The sequence below is a fragment of the Tachyglossus aculeatus genome, chromosome 4 (assembly GCF_015852505.1).
Source record: "Tachyglossus aculeatus isolate mTacAcu1 chromosome 4, mTacAcu1.pri, whole genome shotgun sequence".
Classification (NCBI taxonomy): domain Eukaryota; kingdom Metazoa; phylum Chordata; class Mammalia; order Monotremata; family Tachyglossidae; genus Tachyglossus; species Tachyglossus aculeatus.
The window spans coordinates 114,910,560-114,927,029 of record NC_052069.1 but is presented as its reverse complement, the minus strand read 5'-3'; the positions used below and the strand labels follow the sequence as shown (position 1 = coordinate 114,927,029).

Sequence of the window (16,470 nt, the reverse complement as noted above, 5' to 3'; positions counted from 1 at the left end):
CAGCAGCGTGGATTCAAGCAGCGTGGCTCAGTGGAAAGAGCACGGGCTTCGGAGTCAGAGGTCATGGGTTCGAATTTCGACTCCTCCACGTCTGCTGTGTCACTTCTCTGAGCCTCAGTTCCCTCATCTGCAAAACGGGGATGAAGACTGTGAGCCCCACATGGGACAATTTGATCACCTTGTATCCCCCCCAGCGCTTAGAACAGTGCTCTGCACGTAGTAAGCGCTTAACAAATGCCATCATCATCCACAAATCAGGATAGTCAATCAATCAATCAGTCGTATTTATTGAGTGCTTACTGTGTGCAGAGCACTGTACTAAGCGCTTGGGAAGTACAAGCTGGCAACATATAGAGACAGTCCCTACCCAACAGTGGGCTCACAGTCTAGAAGGGGGAGACAGAGAAGAGGGAGACAGAGAACCTAGATATGTACAAGTAAAATTAATAATAATAATAATAATGGCATTTATTAAGCGCTTACTATGTGCAAAGCACTGTTCTAAGCGCTGAGGAGGTTACAAGGTGATCAGGTTGTCCCACGAGGGGCTCACAGTCTTAATCCCCATTTTCCAGATGAGGGAACTGAGGCACAGGGAAGTGAAGTGACTTGCCCAAAGTCACCCAGCTGACAATTGGCGGAGCCGGGATTTGAACCCAGGACCTCTGGCTCCAAAGCCCGGGCCCTTTCCGCTGAGCCACGCTGCTAGTCAAGAGTAGACTGTCTAAAACAGGTGTCTTTTTTTTTTTTTTTAATTTTTAGAAGCTTTCATAACAGCAAGCAAATATCACCACGGTAGCAAGTACGGAAACCCAAACTATCGTATAAATCAGGATGGTTTCCAAACGAGCCTTTTCTGTTTCGTCAGTAGTTAGCAACTGTTTATCGACAGTACTGTAAAGGCGACCCCTGCGTGGTCGAACCTGGTTGGTGGTCGAAGCAATTCATGGTAACGTGGTTCTAAAGCAGTGGGATGCCGTCCAGGCTGCAGTTATGACCGAATTGTTGGCAGAAGCGGCAAGTTGTCCCTCACGCGTGAACTGATGAAAGCAGGAGGCTGTAGCAACAGCCGTAGCACTGTTCTTTCCGACGCTTTTTACCCCGTCATTGCTGAGGGTTTTGCCATGACCGAAGTGGGAGCAGAAATAGCTCTGAGAGGTGACAGGAAGGGCTCAGCTGGGGGAAGGAAGGAGGAAAGATGTCCTGCCGGCAGTCGGCCAAAAATGGAGAGGCCATAGGGGCGGGGGGATTCTATTTATTTTATTTTGTTAGTATGTTTGGTTTTGCTCTCTGTCTCCCCCTTTTAGACCGGGAGCCCACTGTTGGGTAGGGACCGTCTCTATATGTTGCCAATTTGTACTTCCCAAGCGCTTAGTACAGTGCTCTGCACATAGTAAGCGCTCAATAAATACGATTGATGATGATGATGATGATGATGATGGTGTAGAGGGAGTCGGACTACATAGAGTAAAGGGCGGGGGGCGAAGCAGCGTGGCTCAGTGGAAAGAGCACAGGCTTGGGAGTCACCGGTCATGGGTTCTAATCCTGCCCCGCCACTTGTCTGCCGTGTGACCTCGGGCAGGCCACTGAACTTTTCCGTGCCGGAGTTACCTCATCTGTAAAATGGGGATTAAGACCGTGAGCCCCACCTGGGACAACCTTGTATCTACTCCAGTGCTTAGATCAATGCCTGGCCCCTAGGAAGCGCTTAGCAAATACTGTGACTGATTAAATTAAATTAAAAACCCGTCACTCTTGGGGCTCAGCGTTTCCTTTGAGTGCTCCTGGCTTTGACACAGTCATGTCCACCAGAGTAAATAATAATGATGGCATTTGTTAAGCGCTTACTATGCGCACAGCACCGTTCTAAGCACTGGTGGGGGGGATACAAGGTGATCAGGTTGTCCCCCGTGGGGCTCACAGTCTTAATCCCCATTTTACAGATGAGGGAACTGAGGCTCAGAGAATAATAATAATAATAATAATGATGGCAGTTGTTAAGCGCTTGCTATGTGCACAGCACTGTTCTAAGCGCCGGGGGGAATACAAGGTGATCAAGTTGTCCCACGGGGGGCTCACAGTCTTAAACCCCATTTTACAGATGAGGTAACAGGCTCAGAGAAGTGAAGTGACTTGTGCAAGGTCACACAGCAGACCTGCGGCGGAGCTGGGATTAGAACCCATGACCTCTGGCTCCCAAGCCTGGGCTCTTTCCACTGAGTCACGCTGTAAATGTACCCGCCCTCATGGTTGGTCACAAACCTGCCTTAATTTCTACTGGAAGGTGGTGGCCAGGTGACTGTGAGCGTGTGCTTTGGGGGTTGTCCCGTCTATCCCCCCTGCATTAAAAGGGGATGTCAGCACAGTCCTGGAGGTCCATGGTAAAGACGTAGGTTCGGTAGCCCCGAAAAAAGCTAGTTGCCCACGAGAGAAAAGACTGGATTAGCTGATGTTTGTCCCTCTTTAAGAACCTCTTAAAATAAAGTTGGTGCGCTGCAAAAGCCATTAGTGGTAAAGGGAAGCCTAGTCAGATGGAGGGAAGTTACTCTCTGTTGACTGCATTTCCTTTTCAGATTGAAAGGCGCGCTGCTGTTCATCACAATCGCACTAATCGGCACCGGCTGGGCTTTCATCAAACACATCCTTTCGGATAAAGACAAAAAGATCTTCATGATAGTTATTCCACTGCAGGTGAGGGGATCCTAGACTGTATCACCAAAGCCGCTACTGCCTCCAGACCGAGTCTGGAGGTAAAGACTGGGCCTGCTGATCCCAGGTTCGGCTGGGGAAAGAACCGAATGGGGTACTTTGATTTTTATCTCACAGCTCTGACTGATTTTAGGTAAATTGTGAGAGAGTTGCCTCTTAGCGAATGACTTTTCTACCTGCCTTGACCTTAGTTTCCCAGAGAATTCTGGAGATTCCTTAGATATCAGTCACTCAATCAATCAGTCATTTATTGAGCACCAGAGCACTGTATAAAGTGCTTGGGAGAGTGCAATATAACAGGTGGTAGACATATGCCCTGCTCACAGTGAGCTCACAATCTAGATGGGGAGGGAGACGTTAATCTAAATTAATACATTATGGATATGTACATGAGTACTGTGGAGATGAGCAGCGTGGCTCAGTGGAAAGAGGCCGGGCTTTGGAGTCAGAAGTCATGGGTTCAAATTCCGGCTCCGCCAATTGTCAGCTGTGTGGCTTTGGGCAAGTCACTTGACTTCTCTAGGCCTCAGTTCCCCCATCTGTAAAATGGGAACGAAGGCTGTGAGCCCCCCGTGGGACAACCTGATCACCTTGTCACCTCCCCAGCACTTAGAACAGTGCTTTGCACATAGTAAGCGCTTAATAAATGCCATTATTATCATTATTATTATTATTATTATTGTGAGTGGGGTGAGCAGATCAGGTTGCTGCAGAAGGGAGTGGGAAAAGAGGAAATGAGGGCTTAGTTAGGGAAGGCCTCTTAGAGGAGATGTGCCTTTGGAAACCACCGAGCCAGCTGAAGCCAACAGATTGAATCATTCATTCATTCAATCGTATTTATTGAGCACTTACTGTGTGCAGAGCACTGTACTAAGCGCTTGGGAAGTACAAATTGTCAACATATAGAGACGGTCCCTAACCAACAGTGGGCTCACAGTCTAGAAGGGGGAGACAGAGAACAAAACAAAACATATTAACAGAATAAAATAAATAGAATAAATATGTACAAGTAAAATAGAGTAATAAATACGTGCAAACATATATACATATATACAGGTGCTGTGGGGAAGGGAAGGAGATAAGGCAGGGGGATGGAGAGGGGGAGAATCCTCTGGGCATGATATCACAGCTGCCTTGGAGGAGGGAGGCATTTCTTTTTTCTTGTCTTTCTTCCTCTCTGCCTTTTTTTGTGTTGGTACGGCACTCCTTATGGCACAGTAAGGTCTCCCGTAATTCTCTGGGCACGTGGATTGGTGGAAGTGAAATGAATTCGTTGAAACGTACGGCACGGTCACTTCAGGATTATTCCGTGTTTGTAACACAGAAGTCCACGATGTCACTCAAGAGGCCTTCTTTGTCCCGATGTGCAAGCGGACAAATAGGAAAGCTGAGTGAAATTCTAGACCTCAGGCCAGTTTTGCTTTTTTCTCCAGTCACAGATCTGATGGATTTGAGGCAGATTAGGAGGTTATGCAGGGACTATTAGAGGAGCGGAAGGGTAGGAAAAGAGACGTGATTGGGAGATGAAAAAATCTCCATTGTGTTTGTGGTAGACCAAAAATTTTACTATCTTGTCATATCAAGCATTCAACTAATTATTGTCGAATCCATTATAAAGTGAGAAATTTCTTTTAGAGTTACCTAAGAGCACAAAAGGCTTTAGGTTCCCAGCTGGTAGAGCTGTTCTCAGATGCTGGTGGGAAGAGAGAGGTCTTTAGAGGTAGGTAAGGAGAGGATTTGAAACCATGGGCTTTCACTGTCCACAAATGGGGTACTTTGGGTGTGATTTACAGAAAAATGAAAAATACCACTTATCCCAAAACTTCAATAGCATCTTTTACCGTTGCCATCAAAAAAGAGTCTGGCAAAAGAATAATCAGAGCAAATGACATGACTGCTACAAAACCATAAAGCATTAAATCAAAAAATTTTAAGTAGGAAAATGGAATCAAAGCCAAAAATTTTTTGTGGCATAATTTGTGAGCTCGTTGTGGGCAGGGAATGTGTCTGATGTTATATTGTACTCTCCCAAGTGCTTTGCATACAGTAAGCACTCAATAAATACAATTGAATAAATGACTGAATCTGTGCCCGTGAGGTAATTTAACCCCTTTTCACTGCAAGAATTAGGTGCCTCTTAGCTGGCAACTTCTTTTTGTTATGGTATTTGTTAGGAGCTGTGTCAGGTACTGTTCTAAGCGCCGAGGTAGATACACGGTAATCGGGTTGGACACAATCCCTGTCCTACATGGGGGCTCATGGTCTTAACCCCTCTTTTACAGATGAGGTAATTGGGGCGCAGAGAAGTGAAGCGACTTGCCCAAGGTCACAAGCAGGCGAGCGGCAGAACCGGGCCTAGAATCAGGTCCTTCTGACTCTTCTAGGCCATGCTGCTTCTTTTTATTTTCCACCTGTGTCTCAAATACTAAGATTAGGGTTCTACAGACTAGAAAAGTGCCTTTTCCCCAAAGCCTGGACAAGGTGACATGCCCCGTCGTGGAATAGGACTTACAGATGCATCGTCCCCTTTGATGCCCTCTGCACAGGATCGTGGCGGGGAGGTGGGTGGCAGTGTCGGAGTGCCCCAGTTGCCCCGATCCTGCTTTTTTTGCCCCCCGAATTCTGGTCAGCTCTTTCTCGTGTTCCGCAGGTCCTGGCAAATGTGGCCTATATCATCATAGAGTCAACAGAGGAAGGGACGACCGATTATGGGCTGTGGAAAGATTCCCTCTTTCTAGTGGATCTGCTCTGCTGCGGGGCCATCCTCTTCCCGGTGGTGTGGTAAGTAGTGTGAAATGATGCCAAGTATTTGCACCCAGCTTCTCCGAAAATCTTCAGCATGGTGTAGACAGGCTTGTCCGTCAGAGCCAGTGCCAGAAATTGATGGGTGTGAAAAAGCAATGAGCGGGAATGTCTGAGTTTAAATAATAATACTACTACTAATAATGATGGCATTTATTAAGCACTTACTATGTGCAAAGCACTGCTCCAAACGCTGGGGAGGTTACAAGGTGATCAGGTTGTCCCACGGGGGGCTCACAGTCTTCATCCCCATTTTACAGATGAGGTCACTGAGGCACAGAGAAGTCAAGTGACTTGCCCAAAGTCACCCAGCTGACAAGTTGCATGGGTAGCAATCTCGTGCCAAGGAGGAGAAAGACGGAGGAAATGAATGCAGTAAAAATAAAAACCAGTCTCTTCATGTGGGGCATCTTGAAGCAGCATGGCTCAGTGGAACAAGCGCTGGCTTGGGGGTCACAGGTCATGGGTTCGAATCCCACCTCCCCCACATGTCTGCTCTGTGACCTTGGGCAAGTCACTTCACTTCTCTGTGCCTCTGTTCCCTCATCTGTAAAATGGCGATTAAGACTGTGAGCCGCACATGGGACAACCTTATCTCCTTGTATTCCCCCCCAGCGCTTAGAACAGTGCTTTGCACATAGTAAGCGCTTAACAAATGCCAACATCATTATTATTATTATCTTTCGTCGGATGTTGCTGTTTGTTCAGAGAACAATTATTGTTCTTAGGGCATTTGTTGAGCGGTTACTAAGTGTCAAGCACCGTTCTGAGCTCTGGAGTAGATACAAGTTAATGAGCTCCTTAGCGTACTGGAAAAAGCAATTAGCTATTAATTTCTCTTTATTTGTTTAGATTTAAAGCAGTTGAAGTGTCATTTACAGTCAGTAATTGAATCAGGAAGCATTTCCCTGATAACGTTAAAAGCGAAATGAAAGTGATGCTGGACTTCTACAATAAGTTGAGGAAAGAGCGACAGGAACTTCATGCAGCCCAGACAGTGATGCTCCCAGTTCATTTCTGTAAAATACCGGCCTGCTTCCAATAAACATCCTAGGCAGTTGAGTGATCTTAAGAACACTAATAATATACTTTCCCTCGCCATCCCTCTTTGGTCTCGGTCATTTACTTTATAAATCAACGCCCTCCCGCCCCCCAATTCTTCCCATATGGCTCTCTTAATGAAGTGTTTATTGAAGCTCTGACCGGACTCTGATGTTGAAGCATCCCAGCGGAGGGTTACTTGGCGGTCAGTAGCAAGAAAGGGGCATTTTCTGCCATTTGCTTCCCGGCTCTTGCCACCCCGCCATGTGTAAGCTCAACTTTCCTTCCCTTTTTACAATTTCGTGAGTCGCTGAAAAATAAAGTCACCAGATAGTAGAGAGCTGATAATACCAGTGCCATCTCAGTTCAGTTTTCCTTCCCTTTTTACAACGCTGCGAGTTGCTGAAAAAATCAAGTAGTAGAGAGCTGACAGTATCAGTGATGAATCTATTTCCCCCCATCACACTTTATTAATATTTGAAGGGCTCCCACATTATGCTGGGAATAATGTCAAAAATTTTATACCAATATCTGCACCTGTCTAGTCCCTTCTAGACTGTGAGCCCACTGTTGGATAGGGACTGTATATGTTGCCAAATTGTACTTCCCAAGCGCTTAGTACAGTGCTCTGCACACAGTAAGCGCTCAATAAATGCGATTGAATGAATGAATGCACAGCAATTCTGAGGGCCCAGGCTATGTGATTTAATTAGTAATGCCTGCTCATTTGAAGTTTAAAATGCCATCATTAATCCTTTGTAGGTGAATAGCTCCTGAAAATTATTTTATTTTGGGAGAGATTCATTCTCTCTTGTGTACTGTACTTAACATACGGGTCTGTAATTTATTTATAGTAATAATAATAATAATAATGGTATTTGTTAAGCACTTACTATGTGCAAAGCACTGTCCAAGCACTTGGGGGATACGAGGTGGTCAGGTTGTCCTACGTGGAGCTCGCAGTCTTAATCCCCGTTTTACAGATGAGGTAACTGAGGCACAGAGAAGTGACTTGCCCAAGGTCACACAGCTGACAAGTGGCGGAGCCGGGATTCGAACCCATGACCTCTGACTCCCAAGCCCGTGCTCTTTCCACTGAGCCACGCTGCTTCGCTAACATTAATTTCTCTAACATTAATTTATATTAATGTTTGTCTTCCCCCGCTAGATTGTCAGCCCCTTTTACGCAGAGAACAGGTCAGCCAACTCTTTTGTACTGTACTCTCCCAAGTATTTATTTTATTGTGTTAATTTGTTTTGTTTTGTTGTCTGTCTCCCCCTTCTAGACGGTGAGCCCCCCAATTGGGTTGGGTAGGGACCATCTCTAAATGTTGCCAACTTGTAATTCCCAAGCGCTTAGTACAGTGCCCTGCACACAGGAAGCGCTCAATAAATACGATTGAATGAATGCTTAATACAGGGCTCTGCACACATTAAGCGCTCAATAAATCCCATCTGATTGCTTGATTTCTGAGAAGAGTTCAAATTTCAGCCAAATCAAATGCCGGTTCTCTTGGGTAATAGACTTGTTGGGGCCGTGACACGTCTGCAGGGGAGCCCGGCTGCAGTTTGGAAATAATAATAGTAATGGTGGCACTGCTAATGTAATTATTACGTGTTAAGCGCTGAGGTAGATGAGAGTTTTTCAGCTTGTAGTCAGTCCTGTCCCCTAGGGCTCCCGAACTATCTTATCTCAGTTTTACAGATGAGGAAACTGAGGGGCAGAAAGGTCAGTGTTACATAGCAGGCCGGTGGCAGAACTGGGAACAGAAGGCGAAAAGAAAAAAGAATGGTACTTGTTAAGCACTTACTTTGTGCCAAGCACTGTTCTAAACGTTGGGGTAGAAACACGTTAATCCGGTTGGACGCAGTCCCTGTCTCATACGGGGCTCACACTCTTAATCCCCATTTTACAGATGAGGGAACGGAAGCACAGAGAAGTGAAGTGTTTTGTTTTATACGTTCAATATGTTTTGTTTTGTTCTCTGTCTCCCCCTTCTAGACAGAAGGGTTGGGTAGGGACCGTCTCTATGTGTTGCCAACTTGTACTTCCCAAGCGCTTAGTACAGTGCTCTGCACACAGGAAGCGCTCAATAAATACGATTGAATGAATGAAAAAGTGTCTTGCCCAGGGTCACACAGCGGACATGTGGCAGAGCCAGGATTAGAACCCAGGTCCTCCCAACCCCCAGGCCCGAACTCGATCCCCTAAGCCTTCTGACTCCCAGGACCTCCATGCCCTTTTCCATCAGGTCCTCATTCTTTGGGTGAAAAATAAGAACTAAAGATCACAAAAGGGCAACTCATTGAGGGATGTCCACCTCTAGCAAGGGCTGCCGGTTGGTTTTCGAAAAGTAGCATGGCTCAGTGGAAAGACCGCGGGCTTGGGAGTCAGAGGTCATGGGTTCGAAGCCCGGCTCCGCCACTTGTCAGCTGCGTGACCTTGGGCAAGCCACTTCTCTTCTCTGGGCCTCTGTTACCTCATCTGTAAAATGGGGATAATAATAATAATAATGATGGTATTTGTTAAGCGCTTACTATGTGCAAAGCACTGTTCTAAGCGCTGGGGGGATACAAGGCGATCAGGGTGTCCCACGTGGGGCTCACAGTCTTACTCCCCATTTTACAGATGAGGGAACTGAGGCCCAGAGAAGTGAAGTGACTTGCCCAAAGTCACACAGCTGACAAGTCATCATCATCATCATCAATCGTATTTATTGAGCGCTTACTGTGTGCAGAACACTGTACTAAGCGCTTGGGAAGTACAAGTTGGCAACATATAGAGACAGCCCCTACACAACTGTCTAAGAGGGGGAGTGGCAGAGCCGGGATTTGAACCCATGACCTCTGACTCCGAAGCCCGTGTTCTTTCCACTGAGCCACGCTGCGAGCCCCCCGTGGGACAACCTGATCACCTTGTAACCTCCCCAGCGCTTTAGAACAGTGCTTTGCACATAGTAAGCGCTTAACGAATACCATTATTATTATTATTATTGCCATCCCCTTTCTGAAGCTTGAAGCCTCTCTATCCAGCTGGCTTTTCTAACCAAGCACCAGAGGGCATCATTACCCAATAAAACCATTCCTCTCTGCTCTGAGACTCCGGATCCAGTTTATAGAGAGAAGAATGTGAATTTGTTAGCCAGATCATACTCAAAAAAAAAAAAATGTTTATTTTTAGGTCAATAAGACACTTACAAGAGGCCTCAGCAACAGATGGGAAAGGTAAGTCGCTTTAATTTTAAGGGGTGGTGTTATTGCTCTTCAGTTAGGGTTTTTGTTGGTTTTTTTTAAAAAATATTTTTCGTTATTGAATAGTGGGGGAAGCAACTGTTTGTTCCCAAACAGTGCCCTCCTGGAGTTGCTCTTGCAGTGACCGCTGTGGAGTCCAGCCCAGAGCTTGTTGGCCTGGGAAGAAATTGATGGTAAATATTCCAGGAGCAAGTCCTATGTGGGGGTCTAGGCAAGATGATTCATTTAATTTCCACTCTCAAGTGTGACTTTTGCCCTCATTCCATTGAATGAATTATTGAATTATTGAATTCATTCATTCAGTCGTATTTATTGAGCACTTACTGTGTGCAGAGCACTGTACTGAGCGTTTGGGAAATACAAGTTGGCAACACGGAGGGACGGTCCCTACCCAACAGCATTGAATGAATGAATTATATGTAGCTAACTTGTACTTCCCAAGTGCTTACTACAGTGCTCTTCACACAGTAAGTGCTCAATAGATATGATTGAATGAATGAATGCAGAGCATTAAATCTTGATTTGCATGGGACACTCAGACAGGAGTGACCCTTTTTTGTGTCACCAAGGCACAGTAGCTTGATTTATTCACCCCCCCCATCAGCCCCACAGCACTTAAGTAAATATTCACAATTTATTTATTTATGTTAATGTCGGTCTCCCTCTTTAGATTGTAAACTCCATGCGGGCAGGGAATGTGTCTGTTTGTCTGTGTGACTCCATTATATTGTTCTCTCCCAAGCTGTGCACACAGTAAGCGCTCAATAAAGATGATTGATTAATTGATTTTGACTTAAGTTTCTAGTGGATAGGTCTAAAACAGCCCTTTCTGCTCCTCTGCATCACCGCTAGTTTAACCAGTAACTAAAGTGGACATGACCCTATTAATGAAAAATCACAACTTTCCCCTCCAGTTAAGGATCACACTCCGATTTTTTTTTTTCCTCCTGTTTCCTGACCTGCGGTCAGGTGATTTGAATGCCACTTCTGCATTCCGGAGTTTTCCCAGCTCTGTTCCGTTCTCTCCTTCCGCTTGCTCATCTTTCTCTAATTCCTCATTTGAGGAGAGCATTCCTATCTAACTTCCATCCCCCAAGGCACCGTGTGGAAAAGACACTTTTTGGAAATGGTCGTTGGGACTCTTCCTGTCGTTGGGACTAGCAGTCCTCGGCATGGTTAATGGGAACAGCCTGTGTCCACTTGTGAGCGGTAAACAATAATGCCAGTGAGCTTAATAGAACTATCACTATTAGAATAATAGAATATAATAGAACATAATTGAACATAGAATAGAATAATAGAACTAATAGAACAGTGATAGTACTATCACGGAGATCAAAATTGCTACAGCAGAGAACAGTGCTTTGCACATAGTAAGCGCTTAAAAAATACCAAAATTATTATTACTATTATTATTATCTACAGCGAAGGGACGCACTAAGAAAATGGCCTTCATTTAGTCGAGGCCTTAGGCAGTGCTGCAGAGGGTTCCTGGTAGCCGATGGGTTTTTCCACAAGATGACAGCTTGGGGCCCGTTCAGCAGTGTCAGAATTTGATCTAACTACCGAGATAGAAAAGACACTTCAGACTAGCATGACAAATTTTTATAGGCATGCTGTTGATGTCTGTCTATTTGTTTTGTTGTCTGTCTCCCCCCCATCTAGACTGTGAGTAGGGGTTGTCTCTATCTGTTGCTGTATTGTACTTTCCAAGCACTCAGGACAGTGCTGTGCACGCAGTAAGCGCTCAGTAAATACGACTGAATGAAATTTTTTAAAGCTTCCATCTCCATTAGCAGAGGTTTTCAACCACCTTGTTTTTTTGAGTTCCATTAGGAAAGGGCATCTTTATTTTCACCATAGCCTACGAGATCTTGACAGAAGTGAACTTTTGACTCATAATTTTAGCAAATGAAAACCTGAAATTTCCCCACGATTGTATTTCCTCCCATCCTGAATATTTGGGAAGAGTTTCAAATTTTATTTTTTGTTTCAGTGGGATTTGCTAAGCACTCACTATGTGCCAGGCACTCTTCTAAGCACCGGGTTAGGTACAAAGTAATCAGGTTGGGCCCAATCCCTGCCCCATATGGGGCTCCCAGTCTTAATCTCCATTTTTCAGATCAGGAAACTGAGGCCCAGAAAAGGTAAGAAGTGACTTGCAAGGTCACCCAGCAGACCAGTGGCAGAGCTGAAGTCAGATCCCAAGTTCGTCTGATTCCCAGGCCCGTGCTCAGTCCCCTAGTCCATGCTGCTCCCCCTTCCCAATCCCAGTATCTTGACCTCCAAGTATCAAGAATAACTCTACTTCTCCCCGCTTCAATCACCTTCCGAATGAAACCCTGGGGAGTATTGCACAGTAATGAGGAAATAGGACACACGAGAAGATTCAAGCCATAAAGTACTCTTCCTCTTTTGGATGAAGTGACAAAATGTAACCAAATAGAATTAAATATACCTTCGAAGAAGAGACACCTCTGCTCTTTCCATGGCTACCAGCTATCGTCTTGGAAGTAGTCTGGAGGCCAGTCCCATTCTAGAGGAAACTGGTAATCTACCAGGACCAGGCTGTGGTTTCTCCAGTTTCGCCTCAACGTGTTGCATCCCTGTCCTTGCTGTGCCACCGAGTCGTCGTATGACACTGGGCAGTGACTCCGTTTCCTGATTGCAGTTCACTACGTAAGAGGACCCGGCGGGGGAACCACCTTTATCATCGCAGTAAATGGAAGTGCTGCATTTTGAGGAGAAATGCTGCATCTCCTTTCTGTGGTGCGTTTGGGTGTCTTTTATGCGTTTCCCGGTGATGAACTAAAACGATAAACGTGGAAGGAGGTATCAATCGTGACTCCTATCCTTATGGCACATTCCACAAATGACTCTAGTTTTGGCTGCTCTCGTTGGGTTACCGTCTGGTGGCCGTGAGATCCTCGGTCGTGTCGACTCACTGCCGAGAGGCATGATCTGGAAGGAGAGTTGATTGAATTCTGCACAGACAGATCCAGCCCTGGTCCAACTGGGTACTGCTGGACAGAATTTACTGGCTCTTATTACCTCTGAGCTCGCTTCCCATTTTGTCACTTCATCCGAAAGAGGAAGAGTACTTTATAACTTGAATCTTCTCGTGTGTCCTATTTTTCTTCCCCTCTCTCCTCTCCCCCCTGCCCTTTTCTTTTCTCTCTCTCCCTCCTTCTCCTCTCCGGTTTCATAATCTCACAGGACTGAATTGGGACTAAGCTCTATAAATTGAAAAAAGCAGTTTCTCTGCCACCCGTCAACCATGGCTGTCCTTTCTGGAGTTGAAAAGATTAGGATCCTCTTAGGATACATTTTGAAAGTCTTAGCTGGTAGATGAAGTTCACAAACCTTAAAGCAGTTACAGATAACCCCGAGATTTTGTTTTTTTTCCCCCCAACTGTTGCAATGTTCTGGAGATTGCTGCGGACCTCACAGTTGCTCAACACATAATCATTATGTACTATTCTCTGCACAGTGAAAAGCTTACATTAGGTAATAAGCCCTTGAGCCTTCCCTGGTCATGATCGCTGTGTAACCCAGAATAGAAATTCAGAAGAAAAGCCTCCCTGACCCTATTTTATTTTTTGCCACCATCAGTGCTGCGTCAATTACAAATGAACGGTCCAGAGGCTCTCAGCTATTTTTGATGCCCATTAGATTCAGTGGTCACACACCCGGCAAGTGTGCTTTATTTCAGTTTCGTTCCTATAAGTGATCTCAGCGAGAAGATGCTTGGGGGAGAGAGGCAAGAGGTTTTTGTTCGCATTCAGGTCGCGGCTTTTCGTCCTAACCCATATCGTCCACGGGCAGATGGGGCCGGTGTCTAATGAATTTTTATTTGCCAGCCAATCCTGTGGTCCCCCAGGCCAGTTTCACGTTTCCCTTCTGCTGCTGCAATGCGAAGAGGACCGTTTCTGGGTGTTTTGGGGTGCCTCTGAGGGCTGCACCCTGAAAAGAACGAAGCTAGGGCAAATTCAGTTTGTCCCTTGTCCCTTCCCCTCGGTGAGGCGAGAGCCCCGTGGGAAGTTAGGATTTTTTTTTTTTAACATTTTAATTCGCAGCTCTGCTCTAGGGCCTTTGCTGACCTACTCCTGGCTCCTTTTCTTTGGATGACTCAAAGTGGTTTGGGCTTTTACCCTGGGTAGTGCAGGTATCCCTGTGGGGCCCAGGGGCGTGCATTTCCACTTGCGCTGACATTTTTAAGACTCCCTACCCTGCATTTGACCGAGATCTCCCTGCCTTTCGTCATTTGTAATACCTCCACCATTTTCCAAACGGGAATAAATTAGCTTCCGGATTCCTGATTTTGGGGGATCTGAGGGTTCAAGAGTTAGACGAACGCAAGTCACTTAACTTCTCTGTGCCTCGTGGCTCAGTGGAAAGAGCCCGGGCTTTGGAGTCAGAGGTCTTGGGTTCAAACCCCGGCTCCACCAATTGTCAGCTGTGTGACTTTGGGCAAGTCACTTAACTTCTCTGTGCCTCAGTTCCCTCATCTGTAAAATGGGGATTAAGACTGTGAGCCCCACGTGGGACAACCTGATCACCTTGTATCTACCCCAGCGCTTAGAACAGTGCTTGACACATAGTAAGCACTTAATAAATGCCATTATTATTATTATTATTAACAGTGCTTTGCACATAGCACTTAACAAATACCATTATTATTATTATTATTATCATTAAACAAGCTTAAAAGTCCAAGGACGAGAGTCTTACCGAGAAGAGATGGGAGGGTAGTTTGGGCTTAAAGGAAAAATGCATAGAGTTTGAAATAGAGAAATGGTTTCTATCACCTGTCCCCATATTTTTTAAAGAAGCTGCTTGGCCTAGTGGAAAGGGCACGGTCCCGGGAGTCAGAGAACTTGGGTTCTAATCCCGGATCCTTCACTGAACTGCTGTGTAACCATGGGCAAGTCACTTAACTTCTCTGTGCCTCATTTCCCTCATCTGCAAAATAACGATTCAATACCAGTTACTCTTACTTAGACTGTAAGCCCCATGTGGGACCTCATTATATCTCCCCAGTGCTTAGTTCAGTGCTTGGGACATAATAAGCAGATAACAAATATTATTATTATTATTATCTAAAGGCTTTGCTAATTGAAGGGCAGGGACTTGAGGGCCAGAAAACAAATCTGATTGTACAAACTCAGTGGCCATTTTGTGATTTAATAATAATAATAATAATTTTGGTATTAAGCACTTACTATGTGCAAAGCACTGTTTTAAGTGCTGGGGAGGATACAAAGTGATCAGGTTGTCCCATGTGGGGCTCACAATCTTAATCCCCATTTTCCAGATGAGGTAACTGAGGCCCAGAGAAGTGACTTTGCCCAAAGTCACACAGCTGACAAGTGGCGGAGCTGGGATTTGAACCCACGACCTCTGACTCCAAAGCTCTTTCCACTGAGCCACGCTGCTTCTCATAGTGATTTGGGATCTTAAGATCTCAAATAAATAGTGATTTGAGATCTTGAGATCTTCAACAGTGATCCCCAAGCAGATTCCCCCTCTCCCAAGTTAAAAAGGCCAAAGGAAAACAATCCGAGTTTTAATGTCTTTCCTCTTCTCCAGTGTAAGAGGCGTGCTGTGAAACTTGGTGCAGTCTGGTCACGAATGGTTAGCTGTCTTCCTAAAGCACTGCAGCATGCCAGAGTCAGCGTTTGTAGGGAAGAAAATACACCATGACCACAGACTCACAGGCAGCGTTCCTCACGCGCTGCCGTGAAGCTGGTTGAGGATTGGAGGCCTTATTATTTAAGGGGACTAGAAAACTAGATGGAAGGAAGTGGAACCCTTAAAAAATGGGAGCTCAGGAGAAGGAGAAGACTGTGAGCCCGCTGTTGGGTAGGGGCCGTCTCTATATGTTGCCAACTTGTACTTCCTAAGCGCTTAGTACACTGCTCTGCACACAGTGAGCGCTCAATAAATACGATTGAATGAATGAATGAGAATGGTTAAGGGAAAAAAACGGAGAGAAGAAATACAAGAGAAGCAAAATGTGAAGAGGGTTAGGAGGGAAAGGGAGGGTAATGATAACGATAGTATTTGTTAGAGAAGCAGCGTGGCTCAGTGGAAGGAGTCCGGGCTTGGGAGTCAGAGGTCATGGGTTCTAATCCCGGCTCCGCCACTTGTCAGCTGTGTGACTTTGGGCAAGTCACTTTACTTCTCTGTGCCTGTTACCTCATCTGTAAAATGGGGATTAAGACTGTGAGCCCCACTTGGGGCAACCTGATCACCTTGTATCCTCCCCAGCGCTTTGAACAATGCTTTGCACATAGTGCTTAATAAATGCCATTATTATTATTATTATTATTATTAAGCACTTACTATGTGTCTGGCAGTGTTCTAAGTGCGGGGATAGATGCAAGCTAATCCGGTTGGACATAGTCCATGTCCCACATGGGGCTCAAAGTCAAAATCCCCATTTTACAGATGAGGGAACTCAGGCACAGAGAAGTTCAGTGACATGACCAAGGTCACGCAGGAGACAAGTGGCAGACCTGGGATTAGAACCCAGGTCTTTCCGACTCCCGGGCCCGTGTTCTGTCCTGTAGGCCACGTTCCTTATCTAAGGAGAAGAATAAGGACAAGAGGGAGACAGGGACAGCAGAGTAAGACAAAGACCTCACCAGCCTCCCCTGGCACTTA

The 16,470-nt window shown here is 45.6% G+C and overlaps 1 protein-coding gene across 1 annotated transcript in view; it reads left to right on the top strand.

The window, feature by feature from the left end:
* Nucleotides 1–16,470, top strand: part of GPR107 (G protein-coupled receptor 107) — a 66,576-nt gene that overhangs the window by 33,783 nt on the left and 16,323 nt on the right. Inside the window, exons 12-14 of the mRNA XM_038744499.1 lie at nt 2,574–2,691; nt 5,360–5,490; nt 9,734–9,777. Of these exons, the coding sequence (XP_038600427.1) occupies nt 2,574–2,691; nt 5,360–5,490; nt 9,734–9,777 (293 nt within the window). The remainder of the gene's footprint in view (nt 1–2,573; nt 2,692–5,359; nt 5,491–9,733; nt 9,778–16,470) is intronic.